The sequence below is a fragment of the Culex pipiens genome, chromosome 2 (assembly GCF_016801865.2).
Source record: "Culex pipiens pallens isolate TS chromosome 2, TS_CPP_V2, whole genome shotgun sequence".
Lineage (NCBI taxonomy): Eukaryota > Metazoa > Arthropoda > Insecta > Diptera > Culicidae > Culex > Culex pipiens.
In genome coordinates, this window is record NC_068938.1 from 110,818,951 (window position 1) to 110,844,680 (window position 25,730).

General features: G+C 40.8%; 1 protein-coding gene across 4 annotated transcripts; it reads right to left on the reverse strand.

Annotated features, from left to right (window-relative positions):
* Positions 1–6,459: 6,459 nt before the first annotated feature.
* Positions 6,460–24,251, reverse strand: LOC120431282 (cytoplasmic protein NCK1). 4 transcript variants are annotated; one of them, XM_039596421.2, is made up of 6 exons: positions 23,863–24,251; positions 14,361–14,644; positions 13,973–14,296; positions 13,570–13,906; positions 13,177–13,507; positions 6,460–11,471 (listed from the first exon to the last, which is right to left on the reverse strand). In XM_039596421.2, exons 2-6 carry the CDS (start codon positions 14,380–14,382, stop codon positions 11,262–11,264), a joined length of 1,224 nt encoding a protein of 407 aa, XP_039452355.1. In that variant the 5' UTR covers positions 14,383–14,644; positions 23,863–24,251; the 3' UTR covers positions 6,460–11,261. The 4 variants fall into 4 exon arrangements, with proteins under 4 accessions (XP_039452355.1, XP_039452356.1, XP_039452358.1 ...); XM_039596422.2 differs by having other exon boundaries at positions 23,758–24,251; XM_039596424.2 differs by lacking the exon at positions 23,863–24,251 and adding an exon at positions 14,835–15,056.
* Between the last annotated feature and the right edge of the window lie 1,479 nt (positions 24,252–25,730).

A 25,730-nucleotide genomic window follows, 5' to 3' on the forward strand; every position in this document is an offset into this window, starting at 1 on the left:
AAAAAAAAAAAAAAAAAAACACACACACACACACACACACACACACACAGACATTTGCTCAGAATTCGATTCTGAGTCGATAGGTATACATGAAGGTGGGTCTAGGAGGTCTAATTGAGAACTTCAGTTTTCGAGTGATTTTATAGCCTTTCCTCAGTAAGGTGAGGAAGGCAAAACGTTTTGAAAAAAATCTTTTTTGCGTTTCTCTTTGTTTCGTCGTCCGTGTCTGTCGCGGGTGAACATGAACGGGCATAATCAACGGCGACCAACTTTTTCAAAACTTTTTTTCGTAAAATCGCGATAACTCGTGATTTTTATAAGAAAACTCCTTATGTATATATATCATTTTTTTTTTTGTAATTGTATGCTCTACAACTTTGTAGAACATTATTACACTGTAAAAAATAACCCTGCAAAGTTAGAAAAAAACACGAAATTTTAAAAAGAAAATTTTTGTTCTAAATGAAAAAATGACCCTTCTGGGTCAAAGTAGATTCGAAAAGTACATTAAATTTCCCTTAAAATGACATGTTCCAAAAAAAAATTGACACATTCCGCCGTGACGTTGCAACGCTTTGACTTTTCTTTTTTCAGTATTTCGGCTGTAACTCAAAAATTACATTACATATGTTATTACAGATTCGGAAAGTACATTAAATTTCCTATAAGAAACAATGTTGAAACATTATTTTAAGCGAATATTCTATTTTTGAGAGGGGAATATGTAGCGTGACGTTGCAACGCGTGACTTTTTCTCAACCCTGACCCAATTCATGTTTCCCCATTAACTCTGCTCTGTTAAACGGCAAATATGGAGTTCTTCTTCCATTTTCAGTGTAAAATTGGCCAACAAATCGAATGCAATCATTAGTTGTGTGTTTGTGTGTGTGTGCAACCAACCAAACGGGGCCACGCGGCCGCTTCTTACAAATTGAGTTGTTTCCATGTATTTTTAGATCTACATTCTATACATGCAAATAACTCGCATAGGCATTTGGAAGGTGTTAGCTCTGCCGAGCTTCGGTGACCCATTTCTACGCTGGCTAGCCGAGCGCGAGGTACCGTAAACCGGGGTGACTTTGATAGGATTTCAATTTGTTTGTAGAATATTTTCCAACAGTTAAGGTTTTTCTCAAGATTATTATTTTTATAACATGTACAGGGGTAGGCCACACAAAGTCCATGCACTATTTCGGAAAAAAAGTTTTTTCAATAATATTTAGAAAAATAGTTACGTTAAAAATTCTTAGTTTCAATTCCGGGGTGACTTTGACAGTCATAGTTTTTCTTGTTAAAATCATATTTAAGATGTTCAAACTTTATTTGTATGCTAAATGTACAATCACTGAAGTAGCTGATACAGTTTTTAAGAAAAAAAAATCAAAGTTTATATTTAGTTAACTAAGTGTTTAAGCTTTTTAGCAAAATACATATACATTTTAGGTAAAATTGTCAAAAAGTCGGAATTTTGCCTGAAACTTGTTAAAACTATTTTTGTTTATAAAATTACCGATTTATATTGCATTTTAAACTGAATTCGAAGCACGAATCACAAGTTTTCACATTTTACATGAAATTTGTTCAACTGAAATTGCCTATAAATTTGGAGTTTTTTTTTTAATTGTGTTTCAAAAACACATATTATTTATTATTTACAAACTTTGTTAACCTTCTCCTAGTGGAAAATTGTCCTAATAATCTGAAAATGCAATCCGTTTTCCGATTAAAAATCATGTTCATTGAGAATATCATGACACTTTGAGAAGTTTAAAATAATGACTTTCATCAACATTTTCTTAACTATAGTTAACTAACTATTTAAACTTGTCAAAATTTTATGAAAAGTTCTTCTTGAGGTACTTTGAACACTTCTCTACCACGGTCAGTATGTTTCTAAACCATTCCTTACGTATTTTAATTGTACTCTTCATTTTGCGGAAAAATCGCAAACCTATCAAAGTCACCCCGGCTATCAAAGTCACCCCGTTTTACGGTACTTCAGCTTTATCGACAAGCCCCGCCCTGAAGAACGTTTGCACCAATCGGGTTCAAACGTTATTTAGAACTTCCGAACCCTTGTCAAATGGACAAGGACCCAGCGCGTATATAGTTGATAGTAACAGTATCCCTAATTCCAGTTTCAGCTCACCAAGTCGCGATGGCCAAGTGGTTAGCATTTTTGCTCACCGATCCAAAGGATGGGGGATCGAACCCCGACTCAGGCGACTTTGATTTTTCGTTCATGTTCAGAGTTTCAAGATTCATATTTCCTATACTTTCTCGTTGGGAGCAGATGGGTATCGAACCCAGGACCATTCGCTTACAAAGCGAACACCGTAACAAGTCAGCCACGGCCGCTCCCAAATCGAATACAATCATTCGTTTTTCGAAAAAATTAAACCTCGATTTTTAAAGACCACTTACATTTCGTGACGTTGCAACGCTCTGTTTTTAAAAACAGGGTTTTTCGTTGCGTTGCAACGTCACGAAATTTTATTTTCAAAATAAATCATAGTTTTTGTTAGGCTGAACAACTGTAGGTTAAGATTTGATTATAAGACATTAATAGACAGTACAAGGACATGTAAATTGATTGGCCCGCCCATTTTAGACCCCCGCCCCCCGCCTCCCCCTCCAAAGCGTTTTCAAAATATTTTTTTGTATTATTCCATTATCACTAAGGACAAACCTCTCCCCCCCCCTCTCCCGTCCTCTATCCATGTAACGGGACGTCCATACATTACGTAACGGTGTAATATCAAGGGGGAGGTTTCGAGGATTTATACAACAAAAAGTGTAACGGAAATGTATTAGGGTGGAGGGGGTCTAAAAATATAAATGTTTTGTTACGTAATGCAAGAACGCTCCCTTAATATTTTAATGGTTTTGGGCAATTTACAGAACACGTGGAAGTTTTAGAAGGGAGGTATGGAGCTTCAAGTTTTCAGGAGATCTGAAATTTATAAATAAAGTGCCCATATCGTTTGTTCATGGCCCCTAAGGGGTGATCTGCAAACAACGTAACTTATTTTGTTGATTTTTGTGCTTTTTAAATTAAATTTGAGGAAATAATAAAACTGTTTGCCTGCGCAACATAACATTTTTAATTGCGGACAACGAAACGTTGCATACAACTTATTTAAGTAAGGATTCGTCCATCAACAGAGTGACAAAAGTTTGCAAAAAAAAAACAATCGAATCACGTGTTTTTTAGTGTTTTTAAAATGAAATTCACTGTAATTTGACTTACATAAGGGTGTGGGATAAAAAAAATCTTTGCGTTGTATTAGAATGAACCCTCACGTAAATCAGTTTATCATAAAGGGGCCATCCAGTAACCACGTGATTACTTTTTTGAAAGTTTTAGAATTTTTCCCCCTTGTGAACATCGGTCTATTTTGATTTGTTCAACAAGTTTCATAATTATTTTTTTTCGAGTTGCATACAAACTTAAGTGACGGAATTTGTGAAAGACCCATGTACAATTCTTCTATAAATATGCTCGGAAAAATTATATAAAAAATATAAAATAATTAGTACCCTTTTATCTTCAACAACCAACTACGCATACACCTTTTTTGCCATGTGACCAATGTGATTTAAAATTTCGTGACGTTGCAACGCAAACTTAAAACCGTTGTAACTTTGGATCTAGACAACCAATTAAGTCGCTCTAGGTTGCATTTGAAAGCTCTTTCCAAGTACAAAGAGCATCCGAAATATCAAAATGATTGAATGTTTAGTTTTTTGTTGACATAAACAAATGTCCCTTTTTCGTGACGTTGCAACGCAATAAAATGGTAAACTTACACTAGTTTGAAAAAATACTTAACTTAAGATAAACTGCAAACCCATGACATTTCCGTTTAGTACAACTAAAAACCTACAAAATGCAATCAAAAGAATAATTTTTGGATTTTATTTCGCTGAAAGCCAGGAGATTTTAGAAAAATGTTTTGAAACGATGATTTAAACGAATTGATGCATCACTTAACGAACTTGTACAAAATGATATTCAAATGATCAATTAATGAACACCATGATTTTTGAAGCTTCAAGTAGTCTAGAATCGAGGAAAAATATCCAAATAGCTCATACACGCTTTTCAAAATTTCATCCTAAGGTGTACATTGCCGGAGAATGTGTCATTTACAGTTGAGTAACGGAAAATGGCAGAGTTTTTAAAACTTTTTTAGTGTTTTTCGATGAAAAATACGTTTTTTCGGAATTCTGAGTACATCATGAAATCGGGCGTCTAATTTTACATAAAAGTCCCTTTGACACCAAATTTCTATCTCATTTTCGCATGTTCAAAAATTGAAGGGGTCGTACCGCCCCTCCGTCACGAGATATCAAAAAACGGACCTCGGATTCGTGATCAGGGACAAAAGTTACCCCTTAGGACAAAGTTTCACGCAATTCGAAGAGGGGTCGGGCAACTGCTGTGTGAGTTGGCGGAGAATTGGGTACTAAAGTCCTATGTCAATTTTTATGTACAACGGTAAAAAACACGATTAAAAACCATTTCTGATCACTTTTTTTTTTCATTTTAATGCATTTTTTTTTTTGACAAGACAACATTTTTTCGATGGATTAACTATGGTCCCCTTGGAACGATCTGTCATGTAGGAGCTTTTCTGTCAAGAAGGACCGCGAGGTTAATTTTTCAAAATTGATTTAAAAATCCATTTTAAACTCTTTGTGGTCGTACAAAGGGTCATTGTACTCAGAAAAATAAGCTTTATCGCTGTAAACAATAATATCAGCAATCTAAGCTTTATTTTAGGACCCAATTACCCATTAAGGAGAAAACGTATTACGCACTTAGATTTTTTTTTACCGAATTCAGTAGTTGGAAAATCGGTAAACCATCTGTCAAAATGAACAAAATTTTAACGAATTTCAGTTGTACGATAAACAATAAGGCTGGTACAAATATTTTTAAAAGTTTTTGTCACCCCCCCCTTCAAAATTGGCCCGAAAAATCAGGGGGCAAAAAAAATATTTTTACAATAAACTTCAAAATTTCAATGAAAATTCAAGTGCAACCAGCTGAAATCAAATTAAAATACATTCTCCTGCGTTTAAAATCATTTTTAGCATGTTTGGGTTTATTAAAAAATCTTAAGATTTTTTGAAAATTTTCGATGCAAAATCTTTTTTTTCGATACAATTTTTGTTTTTGTCAGATCTTAGATTTTTTGAAAACTAAAGATTGCAAAACAACTGAACTAGGGTAAAATGCATTTTAAAACACTTTTTTCATTTAAATGTGAAGACTATGGCTTGTTATTTAAATTTTTATATTTTTTTATTTTTTTGCCCCCCCCTTGACCTCGGCCAGGGCCGAGGGACAAAAACTTTTTTAAATATTTGCATCGGCCTAATGAATTTCTTTACAAAATTTCGGTAGGTTTTTACCACTAGCGTGCCCAGGGTGGGGCAACATGGGGCAACTGCCCCACCATCCTCAGAAATTTGTTCTAGTTTTGGTCAGGGGGTGTCCACAAATGACGTATTTTTCAAAACGTCCATATTATTGCCCCACCTTCCTCAAAGAGCTGGGCACGCTAGTGGTTTTTACCAAATTCGATAATTTTCGGTAAACCGAAGTGTTCAGCAGTTGAAAATTTAGTAAACTTTACCAAATTCGGTAAAGAATCTAAGTATGTGTGAACGAAATGACGAAAAACATAACGCTAGGGTGGAGTAATTCTCACTCTTCCACCGACGTGCCTTTCAAGTGACGATGCTATGAGAAGGACTTATTCTATCGCATTTGCTTTTTCCAAACGGTACCCGGCGACAAAAAAGACCAAGACCAAACTCTTTGTGATATTGAAGGCTTTCGGTACATTTTAGACTCTGTATCAACACTACCGCCCGGGTTTTCCAATAAAAACGCATAAAAGCTATACTTTTAATTTTTGTTTTAATTCACAAATCGCTTTATCCGTCATAGGTCTATGTTTAATTTATTACTTGATTAGAAGCTCTCGCGCTCTCTTTTTCTCCTTTTTTTATAATTTCATCCATTTTGTCTCCTCTTTCTTCTTCTTTCTTGCACTTTCTTCAAAGAGACAGGAAAAGGAAGAAAAATGTTTTCCATTTTCTTTTCTTTTTTTCACTACGTGCCCCACCTACAAAAATTCCCCCTACTTTGCAATCTTTCCGGTTCGACTTCGTTCTTGTTTGCTGCCTTTTTCTGGTTTAATTTTCTGTCACACGGAATAGCTACAACCGAATATCGATCGTACGCGTCTCGTTTGACTGAATAGTTTTATGTTATTTTGGAGATAAGTTGCGTTCTTTCATTCTTTTTTTTTTCATTTCAGAGCATATCGCTAATTTCTATATATTCATGCGTTTTGATTACCCCAACCTTTCTTTTGCCGGGATTGACTCTGTGTATAACGAATGCATCTTGTTCGGAGTGTTTTTGTCTTGCATGTTACATACTTTTATGTTGGATTTTTTTTTTTCATGAACACGGAATGATGAGCTAGTGTTCGTCCAGCCTATGGTATGATTACGTGGATGTTTTTTTTGTTGTATTTTGCTTTTTTGTGTATTCAATTTTACGTGAGAGTATGTTCTTTTTTAATTGATATTTTACTTAGTTACAGTCGCTCTTTTCTGATTTGACTTTTTACATGCTAATTTTACGATTTGGTATAGGTTCACTCACTTTCCTAACAATTCATACAGTATTTGTTTTATACGGCTCGTTAGGTCAACCATCATACAATGATTAGTTTCTTTAGTACTTCACAATAAGAATGTGGATAATAAAATGTGTGTGTGTTTGTGGTTTTGAGTTTTTTAATGTCGTTAAAGAATGTGTGCACCACCTGCGGGCAATGCAAACATAGATATTGGAGTAAACCACGGTAGCAGGTAGGTTCTGTACAGGAGTGTGGTTTTAAAGATTTTGTTTTAAACGATTCACATGACACGATGATGACGTTCGGAATAAGATGATTTTCAAAAAAGTAATTATCAAAAACGGTTTCGCAAAAATGCACTGTTTAATACCATCATTAGAACTATTTAAACGCAAAGATGTTGTTCCATGCATACGAAAAGACGCTCGTGTCGTTCGTTGATTCAAGTCCAAACTGAGGAAAAAAAGATGGACTTGAATCAGTCTTATTGTAACTCCATTTACTCATGCTCGCTACAATTGAATTAGATTCCACTCCGCATACAAAAGAAGGCGTTCACGGAACAAAAGCAAACCCATCTCGCCCACGCACGTTTGCTTCCCTGTATTTTGGATCTACCAATAAAGTACACAATTCATTTCGCTTTCATGTATTGGAATTGATTTTTCCACGCTCTACGACTACGTGCATTCTCTAGTTCCACTTATTGTATTTGTTTTGCAATAATTTCGATCCAATGTTTTTTTGTTTGTGTCGTTTCACCAGTCTAGGGCCGATTAATTGTTGTTGTTATTCTGTTGCTGGAAAACTCCGTTTCCGTTTTGTGCTGTCGATTTTTTTTTTTCACATATACCTTTTTTCATCGTTGAGGATTTTTTTTGCAAAAAGAGATAATCATAAAATACTCTCTCCGGCAAAGTCGCATTTGCATACTCCTAAGTATCTTCTCTCGCACAGACTGCTACTCAAGGTGGTATTCTATTGCGGGAAACTTTGTTTGCAAACGTGTCAAAACAGAGTTTTTTTTACTGTTTCCAAACTGGTTTCCCACAAACTAACTTTCACATGGAAAAAACTGTGTTCTTTTGTGGTCGAATCTTTTCCGGAAGAGATCCGGAAAAAAAGAACCGACAGCAAGCTTGAACTGGTTTGACGTTTGCTGATGGGCCGAAAATATTGGTTATTTCTCCGCTGGTAAAGGGAAATTCTAGAAATTTATTTGAGATGTACTATAAATATAGCTTATACATAGGACCTTTTCAAAAAATCTCTAGAATTAATGTTTTGCATTCGAACAAAAGAGAAGAGAAGAAGATAAGCTTGTAGTAATATCGATAATATTAGCTCCATTGTTATCGATCACCGATAAAATCATCGGTGATAGTTTACAAAAAACCTTATGACAAGCTTATTAGAACGTTTGAATTCAAACGAAACCCTCTCCAATTTTAATAACTTTGAGTGAGTCATATTGTTGCTAGAGCAGAGATAAAATTATCTCAAAATTTAAACTTTGTTCATGAAACTGAGACTAGGTGAAAAACGGCAAAGAAAATATTTTCCGAACTTCCAGAAGAACATCGTTTTGTTTACAAACATTGTTCTTCTACGAAAATGACAGGTTACTCATCGACTTGTGACGTTTCACCTGCAAGTGTAGTAATGAACTCAAAGATCTGCCTGATCATCCAGAATTTTGAAATATGAGTTTTTTTTACCGATATGTTCTTCATGAGAGCGAAGAGTCTTTGAAAAATTCTCTCAGTAAGTGTCAAACTCAAACGTAAAGAAACTCACTCCTTATTGAGTTTATCAAAAATTCAATTCAATTCGGTTTTATTGGTGAATAATCAAGATACAATAAGTTCTTTTGAGGTTCATTACAGAGTTTTGGAGTTCCTTTCAGCTGTGTGTTACATCATAATCCATTTTCGAACAATTGTTGCTTGTAGTTAAAGGGTTACCGAAAGTAAGAAAAAGATAAGAAAAAAAACTTACTAAAATTGCAAGGGAAAAGGGATAGAAATAGAGAAAGTTTATCAAAAAGAATTTAGAATTTGTACAAAACAAAATACTGTTATTTTCTAATGAAACTTTTTTAAATTCATCTTTAAAAAATGCAAAATGTGTCAAGCGAAGTCCAACTTTGTTTCGATTATTTCGGAATAAATTTTGCTTAGATTGTATCAAACAAAAAAAAAAAAAAAACCATGACTTTAAACCTGTGAATCGTCGAAGTAAGCTGTCACATCACCTTTTAAAATCAATGCCTTGGTAAACAAATTCTTTGTTTTTCTCCAAATATGTGTTTTCAAGAGTACTGTATTTTCAAAAAAATGTATTTAATTTGCAAACATTCTCAAATATTTCAAATTTGCCAAATTTTTTTTTGTAGCATTCATTTTTTTTCAGCACGGGTTTGACAAAGCCTCGTTGGATAGATAAAGAAAAGTGCTGAAAAATCGAGCTTTGCATTTGAATAACATTTTTCAGTTAAATCACGACCTAATCCAGATAGATAACAACACGAATAAAAGTAATTAAATTTGGCTCCATAAAGTTTACTGGTAGCAGGCCTGGGATGTACCTGCGATATACCGCGAAGTGGGACCAAAAATTAAATGCCAGTGTTCTCTCTGTGTTACTCTGTGATGAAACGTTTGTTTTTTTTTCGCTTTAGTTCGGCGTCCTGCCAATTGAAAAAAAACATTGCCGAAAAGTCTTTTCGATACAATTGGGTCCTAAAATGAAGCTTATATTGCTGATATTATTGTTTACAGCGATAAAGACCACAAAGAGTTTAAAATGGATTTTTAAATCAATTTTGAAAAATTAACCTCGCGGTCCTTCTTGGCACAAAAGTTTCTACTTGACAGCTCGTTCCAAGGGGACCATAGTTGATCCATCGAAAAAATGTTGTCCTGTCAAAAAAAATTTTTGCATTAAAATGAAAAAAAGTGATCAGAAATAGTTTTTAATCGTGTTTTTACCGTTGTACATAAAAATTGACACAGGGCTTTAGTACCCAATTGCTGGAAACTTGAGCTTCTCAGTACTCAAATGAGTGCTACAATGAACTTTTCAGCACTGTTATTCCTGGTGAAGATAAGTCGCTTTAGAATGACAGGAAAAGTAAGTATTATTAAGATAAATTGTTTGTTTGTCTTACACGCTTATGTGAAACTTTAAAGGGTTTTTTTTTTCTAAATTGAATTATTTTATCGTAGAATTTTATGCAAAAAAAATCAATTTAGTAAAAGTTTTTAAAGTTGGAAGGATTTTCATTGAATCAATTCTTCACAAATATTTATGTTAATCATTATCAAAAATTAATAAAAATTATCGAATCGCCGATGGACGATACAATTATATCATTAATAGTATGGTTTTCCTTGTCAATGTTGGTGATAATTTCATCGATTACTAAACTTGCAATGGAGAGAGAATATTTAACGTCTCTTTTAAGAAAATTTAGCATGCCAATTAAAACATAAATTAAAAATTGCACTAGCTATCAGTTTTTAATAGCTTTTAGACGCAACCAAGTAGATCACAACAAAATTACACTGCAAACACATAAAATTTCTGCGTTTTCAAATGAGTTTGATGCAGTTGTGAATGCAATATAGTTAGTCGGTGGTAAATATCAATGTGTTACGCTGAAACAAAGGGCGAAACTCGAACAAAACCGACACCAATAGGTTTCTAGTAAGTTTGTACGTAGGAAGAAAATGTATGACATTTGGTTACATTTGCTTTAAACTGCACTCGCACTGCAGTTTTACTGTTTCAAAATAAGAGAATTGCATTAATATCAAGCATGCAATTTAAAACTGTTTCATTTTGCTAAAATCGCTGGCCGGATTACGAGATTTGCTTTGTATCCACCACATACCATATTACTACAGTTACACTGCGCTCTGCTTTGCTATTTTTTTTATTCTTTTGTTATAACCATTCATGTACTATTTTGAACGCCTAGAAGCTGCACCATTGTATTTTGAGTTGTTTTTTATGTTATGTAATCTGTGTAAGTGCTTCTTTTTCCTCTATTTCAAAGCGGGAGTTTAATATATTTGATATATTTTTATGCCTTTTTAAGAAAAGCATGATTGGGATTTTTTTTTCTATTTGCGATACATGTTTTGTTTTTTGTTGTGAGGAATAGATGTATGTAATAGGTTGCCTTGCTGAGTAGGATGAATATTTTCTCACGATTTATTATAAAGAGCGCTCTCTCACACAATCATGGTGTTCGAATAGAGCTGTCTTTCCCATTAGAACACCATCGGATAAAACAATTAAAATTTCTCTTTTGTTTAGCTTAGAAAACAGAAAATATGTAACTCTGGACAATCGCTGTCGCGTGTCGTCCTTCGGTCGATTGATGAATAAATAAATATATCAAACAAGGGACATTTAGCTTGCAACAGTATTTCGAGGGTGGTTCAAAAAATTGTTCTGCCTTAATTAGTCTTTTTCTTTTGTCTAGCTTAATGTTACATACGCCCCCGCTCGTGAGTGTATGTTGCCTTTTTTGCGTTATAAATAAAAATGATTTAAAAAAACGCACACGCTTACCCAACAGCAACAAGCTTAGGTTCCGTTGGCCTTCGGCAGGGGCCGCACAAGGTACAGCTTCTCGCCCTGCTTGTTGGTGTAGATGGGTGCTCTTTGGTAGTGGTCCACCAGCTGGTCCAGCGTGTGGAACTTTCGCTGTCCGATGCAGTACATGTTACCTTCGACGTGGACGCGGAAGTGCTTGTTGCGGCCGGGCGCTTTCAGCGATACGGAGTAGTCACCGAGCTAAAAAGGGACAAGGGAAACGAAACATTCAAATAACGAGCTCGAAACGTGTTTCAGACGTAGGACTACGAAGGATAGCATTGCACTGGATCAGGTTTCAGTGTTTCCGGTTATCCAAACTATGAACAATTACTAGTCTGGATTACTGACAGGTTTTGTAGTCGGCAGAACTATGTTTCCTCGTAATCAACAGCACTGATTTCTTGGTGGAGGCTTACGCGTGTGGCCAAGAGCAACACCGATTTGATGTTCGAGATGAAGATCCGTAGTTTAGTACGCAAGCTGAATTGGTTTGATGGCCACAAGGCCACGCCACGAAGACCTGCAAAGGCACCTTTGACTTTCTTGATCCGCGTGGATATGTCAAGCTTGGTACCACCACCAGGTGCAATCTGACTACCAAGATACTGGAAAGTATCTTGGCGACCTTCTCAACTTCTTCATCAGCTTGTTCTGCGTGTCGTTTTCTCTTTGCGAGAACAGCACACTGTTATTAGCAAAGCCGATGTCGTTGCCAATGAAAACCGCGGTATGCGATCTACGCACTGACAAGACAACCTTGCAGAGAACTTTCAAAGTTATGCACAGTAGCATGATGCCAAGCCAGTTGTTGGTGCGATCCCTCTTGTACCTTCAACAAATTTTCCTGCATGCAGTGTTCCAGATTTTGCTGAACAATCGATGCAACATCCGAGCTGCGAACCAGGTGGCATATTTGAGCGTTTCTGTGGAGATCTGATCTATCCCTAGCACTTTTACAGACTTCGTACGCTTAACGGCTCCTTCAATCTCGCTTAGGATAGGGAGTCTCACTATACAACACAAGGTTTTTGCCTATGAGCAAGTCCTTAGCGTCCTGATACGTGTAGGCTACTACTTCAGTTGAGTGTTTGCAATAGGATGAACTCCGCAAGTTCTGCAACGGCTTCGTAAGAATGTCTGCCAACATCTCCCACTCGGACAGTACTGCAGATCAATCATCTTCATCTCCTTCATGTCACGAACGTAGAAGTATCTGATTTCGATGTGCTTCGCCCGCTTCTCGATAATGTTGCCGTACACGAGCTTGATGCAGCTTTGATTGTCCTTTTAGATCGGCACAGCTCGGTTGATCTTGATCCCGAACTTGTCCAGCAGTTCAGCTTCCTTTGATGACAGCGCTACGCAGCTCTGCTTCCGAGAGCCCCAGCTGACGAGTCCGCCGCCATAACGCACCAGATAATCAGAGTTGGATTTCCGGTCCCGATGGACGCCTGCCAAGTCCGCATCCACGTACATCTCCAGTCCTGCACCGGTAGATGCAGTTTGTGGTCGCTCGTCCCTAGCAAGTAGCGTAGCACTCGTTTGCCTCTTGCCAATCCAGCTTCGTCGGACGACTCGACATCAGCAGACCTCCAATCAGATAATCGGTGTTTTTAGGTAGCTGATCGTTCTCGCCTAGAGACCGAACTACTTCAGTTGAGTGTTTGCAATAGGATGAACTTTATGTTGGATTGTCGTCCCATTACACCTCCGACTCCCCTAAACGTTGTCTATTATGATCAGCTCTTCGTCGTCTTCCATTACATAATCGTACCCATCAAATCGTAGCAATCTGCAGTTCCATGTTCCGAGTTTTCAATCGATATCCTTTTCGTGCCCATATCTGCGCCGTAGTCCTACGTCGTTCATTGCCGCAAAAAAAAAGAAAAGAACCAAAACTCACATTTGTTTCACTATCCCGGATCAGATAGTCGCCGTCGTGGCCGTGCGTGTTCAGCACCGTGTCGCACTGACTCCGCGTGATGGCACCGTAATACCAGCTCTTGCCGGTAAGCGGCGGCCGGTCCAGCTGCTGGGAGTTGTTGTTGTTGCTGTTGGCCGAGCTCGAGTTGTTGTTATTGGTGGCCTGGGACGGGTCGTTCGGCCGCCGGTCGAGCGAGTCGGGCCCGCTGCCGTTGTTGCTGCGGTACGGCTGGGCCAGATACTCGGACAGCTCCTGGAGATAGTTGCGCGGCACCAGGCCGATCTGGCCGTTGTTGTTCCGGGCCTTGTACCTGCAAGGGGGTTAAGGTGGGTTGAGCGGGGATTTGCTGGTTGTACGGGAGGGGACACTTACCACTCGGGATCTGTGACGGGTCGATCCAGGATCTCCAGGCGATCGCCCTTCTCGAAGGACAGCTCCGTGTCGTTGTTTGAGTTGAAAGAGTACAGCGCGACCACAATGTCCAGCACGTTTTCCGCCATGGCGTACGTGTGGACCGTGTCGTCTTCGGTTTCCTCCGTGGTGTAGTTGCTGGGGAACCAGCCGGTCGCGGAGCCGCTCTGGCCACGCCACCAGCCGTCGTTGGACTTTTCCAGGATCAGTATTCGCGTTCCTTTGATCAGCGAGAGCTCGTCCTGCTGTTGCGCTTGGTAGTTATACTTTACTATGGCAGTTCCTATGGGTGTGGAAGCTGGAAGGAAGAAAGATCGTTAGATATTCGTCAAGAACTTGCGCCGGAGAGGTCAGGAAATCTTACCAACGGCTTCGGAAGGATCCGGCGGCAGTCGCCTGCTCATGGTCGGGCTGTCCACCTGCCGCGAGGGGGAACAGTTTGGAAGAGTTTTGCTGCCAGAGGAACCCTTCTTCACTTTCTTCTTGAAGCTGTCGAACAGCGAAACCGACTTCTTCTCCTTCTTAACGTAATTGCTCGGGACGTATCCCGACTGGTTGTGGGAGTTCTGGACGCGCCACCAGTGTTTGCTGTCGTCCAGCAGTAGATAGCGTTCGTTTTTCCTAAGATCCAACTCCTGAGCACCTTGTGCGGCGTAATCGTACTTGGCTACCACGTAGCACACATCCTCTGTGGAAAAAATAACAAAGAGTAAGTCATGTGAGCAGAGTAGAAACATCTACAAAACACTCACCTTGCTTGATGCTGCCTGCCATTTCGAGATTTTTAATGTTATGACAGAGCTTTGTTCGTAGAAAACCACTTTCTCTTCAGATCCAACTATTCACTTACAAGCTAATGACTAAGATTCTGTGTCTGGTTATCAAAATTGATCAGTGTTTGCAGTTTTACATCTACGTTCTAGCTACTTCTCCAAGACCGAAGGAATCCGGCTCATTCTACGATTCGGTCGCGATCTGCTGCGTACGATCATTGTTTCAACATTGTTCTAGTTGTGATGCGTTGTTTCGTAATGGTCTGAAAAAAAAAAACATAAAAACAATAATTAAAGGGATTGAATCAAATAAGCTCAAGTCCGGAATGAGTTGTAATGACATCATGTGTGCAGACTAGACTGTCCAAATAAACGTAGAAAGGTCAAGAGAAGTACCACATTCGTAGCCGAAACAGCTTGAACGTGACAAAACAATAACAAAATGAAGCTCACTTGTGATAATGATGTGTTCCATTCTTGAGCACATTAAACGAGACCACCTCCTGATATCTCCAACTACTTGTTTTACAAGCCCCAATCTAAAACAATCATTACTCCCAACCCTTTTCCTACGAACCCACACTTGAAGAACTACTCAAGGGATCAATACTGGTGACAACAACCTCTTCCACGAATTAGCAAAAAGAGGAAGACGAAAGAAAAAAAAATCATCACAACAGCTCAGGCCGCTCAGTAACACAGTAAAAGGACGAAAAATATCCACCCCAAGTTTTACACAGCAAATAAACAGCAAACTAGGCTCCCGCCGCTCACACACATACCATGAAGAACACAGACACGGGGGCGCGTTAAAGTGCAACGCCGCCAACCCCGGCAGGACAATATATCGAGCTAAACATTTCATTAGGGCACAAAACCAAAACGGGATTATTCCACTATTCCATTCATTAGTACACTCCCTACATGCCCTCCAAGAATCAGATTGATAACAAACAATTTTCTATTGAAAAAATCAAAAACTCAAAAGGGCCCATAACAATGTTCACTCCGAACCAGAAAAAAAATTCAATTGTGCCCTTTTCTTTTTCGTTAGTTTTTCGTAGTTGAGGAACTTTCTATGTTATAAAGTGAAGTTTTCATACATTCTTAACACTAATTCACTTCAAAACAACGTTTGGTTTACGTTTCACCAAAGATTTCTGCAGAAAAAAACTTCTTCGAAACACAATATTTAATACGGTCCCGCGGATGCTGTTCAGTACACCTTTGAAGATTTTTTATGTTTCACATGCCTTATTCTCACCATTCGATCACAAAACTTCACCAATTAACATAATGTTCGCTGAATTCCTCATTATTTCTAACTGAACAAAAGGTCCCATAAACATCATTCAAAACAACAATCGGATGACAGTGCTTTAGTGCCCTTTCAATTCTCTTCGAAATTGCATCTAGAAAGGGCCCATTATGAACAACAGTTGGAAAGTTAAAAGGGCCTAATAACGAGATTTTTTTAAATTATGAGTTTTATTGCGAAAATTGTTGGAGATAACCGAGTAGGCCGGTGCTAACGAAGAAGAAGGACTGCAAGTCAACAGTTAATTAGTGTCATTACCTGAATAAACTCCAAACCCTACAGACGTGTTTCTTTCACTCTCTTCAATAACCAAGTGGTTATGGGCCCAGAGTAGGAAGTTTGGAAGATTCTAGAAGTTAAAAATTTCTCAAGAAGTTTCAAGAAGTTTTGCTGGTCAAGATGGTTCTACCGAACGTTTCCGGAAGCGGCGACGGCGTGCAGACGAATCCCCCAGGCTCCAGTTCAAGTCTAGCCGGGTTACCCCCGATTCAACGGCTGATTGGACGCGAAAACTGGTCAACCTGGAAGTTCGCGGTCCAGATGTACCTGGAACACGAAGAACTGTGGGAAGTCGTGCAGCCAACCCCGAACGCCGACGGAACGTTGCCAGCAGTGAACGCCAAGCTGGACCGGAAAACGCGAGCGAAGATCGCGATGCTGGTCGATCCGGAGAATTTCGTCCACATCCAGGAGGCGAAAACGGCGCGCGAGGCGTGGATGAAGCTGGAAGAGACGTTCGGAGATCTCGGACCGGAGCGGAAGATTGGCCTGCTGTGCAAGCTCATCAACACGAAGCTTGTGAACTGCAGCTCGATGGCCGACTACGTCAACCGGATCGTGACGACGTCGATGCAGCTGCGAGGGATCGGATTCAACGTCGACGAGGAGTGGGTTGGAGCTCTACTTCTCGCCGGTTTGCCGCCGGAGTACAAGCCCATGGTGATGGCGATCTCAAATTCCGGATTGCCGATCAACGGGGACGTGATCAAGACGAGACTGCTGCAAGAGGTCGAGGAACCGCCAGTCACGGTAGCCCTGGCAACGAAGGACAAGCGGTATCCCACCAAACAAGCGGCAGGTCAGTCGAAAGGACCGAAGTGTCGGTCTTGCCACAAGTTCGGGCACATCGCCAAGGATTGCCAAAGCAAGAACCGACTAGGAGGAAAAGGACAGAGCGCCCTAAGCACCGTTCTGTCCACGATTGGCGCAGCTGAAGAAGACGAGTGGTATTTCGACTCTGGAGCGACCTCGCATCTGACGAAGGACAGAGGTCTGCTGGAGAATCTGCAAGACGGTAGCGGAACGGTGACGGCAGCCAACAATGGTGCCATGAAGGTGGTGGCCACAGGGGACGCGAAGCTGAAAGCAAGCTGTTGCCCTGGTAGCCCAGCCCTCGATGTCCGCAACGTGCAGCTGATTCCGGAGTTAACCACGAACCTGCTTTCCGTAAGTCAAATAGTTGAGAAGGGAAACACGGTGATCTTCGACAAGCGTGGCTGCCAAGTAGTGAACCCGGATGGAGATGTGTTTGCAACCGGAACCAGGGTGAACAATCTCTTCCGATTCGACGCTGAGAAGCAATCCCGAGCGATGGTGTGTCGAGAATCTGGACAAGCGGAGCTGTGGCACAAACGGATGGGTCATCTGAACGTGCACGGACTGAAGCAGCTCAAGAATGGTTTGGTAACCGGCATCAAGTTCAGCGACGACGGCATCAGCGATTGCAAGGTATGTGCCCTCGGGAAGCAGACGAGACTACCGTTCGGGAAGGCCGGGTCAAGAGCTGAAGAGCTGTTGGAATTGGTCCATTCCGACATCTGCGGACCCATGGAGGAGACGTCGATGGGAGGCAAGCGATATTACATCACCTTCATTGATGACAAGTCGCGGCGCATCCACTTCTACCTCCTGAAGACCAAGTCAGCAGAAGAAGTCCTGGCCGTGTTCCGGGAATACCACTGTCTGGTCGAGAGGCAAACTGGACGCAAACTGAAGACAATCCGAACGGACAACGGTAAGGAGTACATTAACCGCATGTTCCAGGATTATCTGAAGACGAATGGGATTCGGCACCAAACGACGGTTGACTATACGCCCGAGCAAAACGGGATGGCCGAGCGAGTCAACAGATCCATCGTCGAGCGCTCCAGGTGCATGCTCTTTGAAGCGAACCTACCGAAGCGGTTCTGGGCAGAGGCAGCATCCACAGCGGTGTACCTGCTGAACCGATCACCGACGAAGGGACACGCGAAGACCCCGGAGGAAGTCTGGTCTGGCAAGAAGCCGGATTTGTCTCATCTGCGCATCTTTGGAACATCGGTCATTGCTCATGTACCGAAACAGAAGCGACGTAAGTGGGATGCCAAGGCGGAGGAATGCGTTCTAGTCGGTTACGAGGAGGACACCAAAGGTTACCGAATCTTCAACAAGACGACCCGGTCGGTCACGGTCAGCCGAGACGTGAGGTTCATCAGCGAAGGAGAAACGAGTCACGCAGAAGTTGCGGCCACTGAGCAAGGTGCCGTGTACGTGAAGCTGGATTTGCTGGAATCGCCGGCACAACCTGGTACGGACGGTACTAGGACGACGCCAACCGGGCAGCAGCCGGAGCTGTGCCAACCCGGGCCAAGTCGTGAGCCGGACATTCCGTCGGATCAAGAGGATCAGTTCGAGGACACCTCGGATGACGAAACGTCCGGAGAATCGAGCTACGAGACAGTCGAAGAAGATCCAGCAGACGTGACAGTGACGCTTTCTCCGGCGCTCCCTCCACGCACATCTTCAAATCCACCCATGTCACAGGTGTTGAGGCGAAGTGGTCGGGAGCGCGCGTTACCAGGCAAGTTGAAAGATTTTGATTTGGGCAACAAAGGTGTACCCCGATCCAATGTTTCAGACAACCCCGGCTCTGGACCTGCGCCGGCAGACGATCGACAAGGCCTGATTGCAGCTGGACGTCCAAGGAAGCGGCTGAACAAAGCGAGCAGCTGTACTGACGATCCATGTACCGTGGGCGAGGCGCTTGGCGGTGGGCAATCTGCGCAGTGGACGGCTGCGATGCAGGAGGAGTACGACTCACTGATGAAGAACGGTACGTGGGACCTGGTGGACCCACCCCCGAACCGTAAGATCGTCGGCTGCAAATGGATTTTCAAAACGAAGCGTGACTCGGAAGGCGCAGTGGTTCGTCACAAGGCCCGATTGGTCGCACAGGGCTTCACGCAGAAGTACGGGTACGACTACGACGAAGTATTTGCGCCCGTGGTGCGACAGACGACTTTCCGGACTCTCCTGGCCGTAGCTGCGAAGCGGAACATGGTGGTGAAGCAGTATGATGTCAAGACCGCGTTTCTCAACGGCGATCTTGAGGAGGAGATCTATATGCGCCAACCACCAGCGTTTGTTGCGGACGGCGACGAGCGGAAAGTGTGCAGACTCAAGAAAAGTCTTTACGGCCTCAAGCAAGCAGCCAGGTCGTGGAACAACAAGCTGCACACCGTACTCGCCAAACAAGGATTCACTAGGTGCAAGGCGGACCCCTGCCTGTACAAGAAGGTGAAGGCGAACAAGTGCTGCTACGTACTGGTGTACGTCGACGACTTGATCGTGGCCAGCGATGCGAGTGGACTCCATCAAGAGCTGGTAGCTGCACTGGAGAAGAATTTCGAGATCAGTCAACTGGGCGACATCCACTACTATCTCGGAATTGAGGTCGAGCGCGATGACCGAGGTGACTTCTTCATCAACCAAGCGAAGTACATCAACCAGGTCGTCGTGAGCAACGGTCTGGGCGATGCGAAGGTCTCCAAGATGCCTCTGGACCCTGGGTATCTGAAGCTAGAAACAGAAGGAGAGCCATTGCCGGACAACGTCGAGTACCAGAAGGTGGTCGGACAGCTGCTGTACCTGTCGGTGAACACGAGACCGGACATTTCCGCAGCGATTTCGATACTGAGCAGGAAGACAGCTGCACCGACTCAAACGGACTGGACCGAGCTCAAGCGGATCATCCGGTACCTGAAGGGGACCAGCCACTATCGTCTGCAGGTGAGCAAGACTGATGAACGAGCTGGACTGATCGGATACTCGGATGCAGACTGGGCGGAGAGCACCGCGGACAGGAAGTCGAACAGCGGACAGATATTCCTGTTCAACGGTGGGACGATCAGCTGGAGCTGTCGCAAGCAGACGTGCGTCGCGCTGTCAACGGCGGAAGCAGAGTTCATCGCGTTGGCTGAAGCGACACAAGAAGCTTTGTGGCTGAAGCGATTGCTGGAGGATCTGGACGAGGACGGCGCAGTGACGGTCAACGAGGACAACCAGAGCTGCCTCAAGATGTTGGAGAAGGAGAAGTTCAGCAACCGCACCAAGCACATCGCGACGAAGTACCACTTCATCCGGGACGTGAAGGAGAAGGACGAGGTGAAGTACATCTACTGTCCAACTGAAGAGATGGTAGCAGACATCTTGACGAAGCCACTACCAGGAGTCAGGATGTCCAAGCTGGCAGGAGCGTGCGGATTAGCACCAGCACCTCGAGGAGGAGTGTTGGAGATAACCGAGTAGGCCGGTGCTAACGAAGAAGAAGGACTGCAAGTCAACAGTTAATTAGTGTCATTACCTGAATAAACTCCAAACCCTACAGACGTGTTTCTTTCACTCTCTTCAATAACCAAGTAAAATCAACATAAATTAAGAAGCATTCAAGCAGAGTTGAGGATAATGATGTGTTTTATCGTATCATAAGTAAAAATACCATCAGTCAAGCTTCTTTTTTAAATAGGAATTGAAACAAGTTGTCCATTTTTTGCAAGCGATTTTCTCGAATCGCGGTTTTTGCTTTTGTGCCCTAATGAAATGTTTGGCTCGATATTTACCTCTTCTCTCTGGTGCTTCTAAGAGAGTAGCAGCAGTACTAGCCATAGACGGGTGCACTTCAGCTAACCTGCTCAAACGGGGCACGTATAGGCTACTTCAGGGATGGCCGGTGAATGGGCAGTGTTGCCAGCGTTGCATGGTTTATTTAATGAATGGATAATGAAGCAGCAGTCATTAGCTAAAAAGTTGAATGAAGCGCATAACCTTAATTATAATAAATAAAAGGCTATGTGTGCGAATGATAACCATTAGAAGTCCTTCCTACAAAATCGCTTCTCAGCAATCTGATTGTGGAGAAATATAACAGGATCTAGAAGTTCTTTTTATAGCATTGTAGCTCGGAAGGCACAATAACTGGTATGAATTAATGCGATTATTTAAGTCCTCCCCATATCAACGCATCTCGGAAAAGGCATCAGAAACTGTTGAAGATTACCGAACAGGTCGATGCTATCTGGCACAGAAGGACTACAAGTCCTTCGTAAAATTATGGCATTACTTCCATTAACTCCACTAGCGTGCCCAGCTCTTTGAGGAAGGTGAGGCAATAATATGGACGTTTTGAAAAATACGTCATTTGTGGACACCCACTGACCAAATTTAGAACAAATTTCTGAGGATGGTGGGGCAGTTGCCCAATGTTGCCCCACCCTGTGCACGCTAGTGATTAACTCAAACCCATACAGACTACTCTCTTTAGCAACCGATGGTTAGAAAGATTTTCCAAACCTGCACGTTTTTTTTTTTTTTGTTTTTTTTTTTCAAGGTTGGTAAGATTGTTTCACTGAATCATAAACACCTATTAAAATAATATTTTCAGGTTAGGTTCAAGTTGATTAAAGTATTTTTCTATATTGATGTCTTGAGGGGAGAGCCCGGTTTTCGCTCCATCCGCATTGACTATTTCTTATTCCTGATTTTCTGTTCTTTTTTTTGCTCTTCCTACCATCTGTCTCTTTTATGTCACATCTAACTTCATCGTGCATCTAACTTCATCGTGCCTCTAATGTTGCCATATCAGCACTTTGACGCTCAATTACAGCTCATAAATCGACGGTAACATTTCAAAAGGCATCATGTACATTTTGACACTTTCTGGGTTATTGCATATTCTGAATGTACTCCTAATAAGCTACCTCTCCACCAAAAATGAGCAAAAGTTACTTCAGTAAAGTCTGTTCAATCATGATTTTAAATAAAGTAACATAAACAAAATCTCTGCCATCAGCAGTCCCTGTTTATATAGCCCTGTCAACCTGTCAAACAAAAGACTACATGAACCTCGTGACGAAAAAAAAGCAACATGAACAAAGCGCCATGTACATTCGGCGAAGAAAAACGAATCATAACAAAGCGTCCCCCTCAATGACAGCAGGGTGATATAGACGTTGGTGATTTCAAAAGAAGTTATGTTTGTTTTTCTCAAATAAAATTACGAAAATAATGTTTTATTGCCTTTTTTTTTTTTTTTTTTTTTTGGGAGGGTGATCCAGCCGCACATCGTTGATGTCGAAACCTCTAAACTGGGCCCTCGTCCTGTCACGTCCGTCAGTAGTCTTGTCGTTCATTACAACTAGAACCAGATCTGCCAATGAATTAGTACACTTCGACCAAATAAACACTGACGCTGTATGGATCTGACTCTAGAATAAATGCACAGTTGTATGTTATTCATAAGTCCAAAATGTTCAATTATTCATATAAGTCCAAATATTCATTTGCGGATAACTACCTAGCTTGAATTGAATACAAGATTTAAAGTAACCTATCCGAAAGCTACTCTTATCTCAAATCCCCGACATTTTAATTAATAGCCAAAAAAATCTAGAACGTTTCTTTTAAAACCTGTCTAGCTTATTTAAAAAAAAAAAAAAAAAAAAAAAAAAAAAAAAAAAAAAAAAAAAACAAAAAAAATTAATAACAGTTCATATTTTACAAGTCGTGAATTGAAATAGAGACGACCATTTGATCGTCAGAATTCCAGTAGATCCTCGATTCGCAACAATGGTCGATACAATCATAATCCGACAACCGTTAGTTCAACAGATCAACGAACTTAGTCCGATATCATTTCACTATTGATTGATCGAGACTCTACGGAAATTTTGACAAATCATAATGGTTTTTATGCTACTTGAATGAAAATCACCGATTCTGATAGAATTACTAAATTCACTGTTACTAATTTTGTCCCTAAATAACTAAAGGCAAAGTATTAAAAGTTGATATTTATAGTTAAAATCTTGATATCAACAGTTTTACAAATAAGTTGTTCAAATGGTAAAAATCAGCAAATTGGATGGAGTTAGGAGCGAGTGCTTAACCTGCCAAACATACGAGATTTCCCCACTATCTTCTAATTTTTCTTTATATATTTTTCATTGTTTTTTCACACTTAATACCTGTATTTATGAGGGAATATTGAACTCGACTTGCTCTCCCCGGTGAACCAATCCTATCCTCTTTTTACACCTGAGCTCCCATCCACTCCGAGATTCGAACTTACGACCTTTGGATTGTGAGTCAAACTACCGACCAGCAAATCTACCGAGGCAGGTTATTTACCAGGGAGACGCTTATCACGCTCGCTAGTACACCACCGACACTGTCTATCTTTACCAATTGCACCAATTATTGTGCAGGATCAAGGCCGTAAAATTTTAATCGATCAGTTCGATGATGCCCGAAGTTTAAAATCGGCAGGAAATACAAACTACGAGATAGTTGAAGAAGATCCATCAAACATGAAAGGGACACTTTTCCAGTCTTTCTCCTTTTTACATTTTTTAAATCAATTTTAAAAGAGTTGAGTTGGCTGTGCCGAGAAACATTAATCGAAGAAAATCGTAGATTCTGAAGGTGTTAACCGTTGAAAGAAGCAGGACTGTTTTTACATGATTATATTTTACTTAAAACTTAACGAAAAGGGATCCAGGGACGATCAAGACGTATCCGAAAATCGATCACCAGTTCGACTCTGTGGTTAGCTCGTGAGGCGGAAGCGTTTCCATAGGGTCTAGGGTCGCTTGGTTCGGTCATTTGCCACCCAAGCAAGTTTCATAACATGATTATAAGCTCAAAACATAGAAACCCTTCTTGTAAATATCGGAGTACAAACGAAAATGTACTAAATTTAGCAGGGCACATTGTGTATGAAATTAATATTTCATATTCCTTTACCGTGTACCAAATCTGGTATCTTCATTAGGCAACTTTTTACAGCAAATCTTTTTTTTTTTTTTTTTCGCAAACACCCAACTTTTCGACAAAAACAACAACACTCACTTTTATGTTTATGCACCCCTTCGCGTGATGATCCGGTGCGTCCGCACCGCTGGCTGTGTGCGTGTGCGCTCTCTCCCCCTTTCACTCACACTAACGCAGCCCGCGTACACCGCCCCGTCTGCTAAAAGCTGAAAGCTGTCCGAACCTTTTTTTTTCCTTCCTCCTTTCTCTCTTGAAGGGGGGTTTGGCTGAAAATAAAATCCACTTTTCCGGCTCGAATTTCACTCCCCGTCCACGGTGGACCACTTCCGGCCGTAGTTGCACTCCCGTTCCGCCGATTGATGCACCACTCGCGACCCGACGCGCCCCGATTCAGTCGGAAAAAATCGAATTTGGTAGCAGGCCTCGAAAAATCACTTTCGCGACGGCTATCGTGGAAAAAGTTCTGGCTGTCAAGTCAAGGTGGGTGAGCGCACGAGGTCGGGCGGAGTGGTCGATGTGTTGGTGCAGGGAGTGACGTCATAACGGTATGAAGCGACCATGTTTTGACAAAGTGGCGTATATCTGGTTGGATCATTCTGGTACACTCAAAATCAGAAGAACGAGAAGAACCCCTCAAAAATACAGATTGTCTAGGGAAACAGATTGGCCAATGTTTCTGGACACCAAACGCGCTGGACACCAAACGCCCTTTACGCCCAGCAAAACTGGCAATGTTGCAAGCGCAAAACATACGTTGCCAGTGCCTGTTTATTTTGCATTGTCAACCAGTATATCAAAATATATGTTAGTATACTTATTATTTCCTTTACATATCGCCAGTATACTTACCAATATACTGAGAGTATCTTAATATACTAACAGTTTATTGCTTTTCGGTTAATATACTAACAAGTATACTGGAATATCGTTAATATACTCAGTATTCTTAAGAAATATTAGAGTTTCCAGCCCCTTGGATAGAACCCGTTTTGAGGGGTACTTCTGATTTTGTTGGATTATTCTGGTATCAAACATCAAATTTTCCCCCTAACTAGAGGGCGCTGAAACTTGGGATGATGTTTTCATTATAACCTACAGCGAGTAAATTGGTTTGGAATTTGAAATTGTTTTACTTCATCATAAAATTGACATTAGTAGCAACTTATACCATTTTTAGGTAAGAAATAAGTAGCTTAATTGATTTAAACCAAAATATTTTTATGATGGCCGATTTAACATGATCATTATATCTGATCTAGTATCTGATTCAAAATAAGGAAATGTTTTAATCAACTAAAACCTAACTAATCAATTGAGAATGTAGATTATTCAAGAGGACACATATTTTTTAAAGTCACTTCTACCATAAAAGCAAAGCTCTGCTTGAAAAATGTTAATTGGAATGATTTTCAAAATTAGCAATCTAACCTCATTCTCGTGTTTTCAATCCGGATCTCAGAATTTTCAATGATAAAGGCAACTTAGCAAAAAAATCAAAAAGTCAATCGATAGAACTTTTTATTTCTTACCTACTGTTAACTTTATTTTATTCACATTTTATTCCAAAAGATCAATTTTCTATAAAAAAAAAACATTAAAATAGTTTTCACTCACCTTTGCACTTATCGCGCAAAACGTAAACGTACCCTTGCACCAAAGTTCTCCTACTCGAATGTACACGCAGAAAAATAAGCCATATTTGAATCAACAAAACGTTTTGTTGATTTGAAAATCAAGTTTTTTGTTGAATCAACGCTAAACGTCAAAGCAACTTTTTCAAAACAACAAAAGATTTTTGTGGAAATAAGAAAATCAAGGTTTGTTTCAACGCAAAATCGGCGTTGATTATATGCAACAAAAATTTTGTTGAATCAAACCTCGCACAGGCTGATTCTACAAAATATTTTTCTGCGTGTAGGTGGCGAATCGGAGGTTATGGAGGCCTA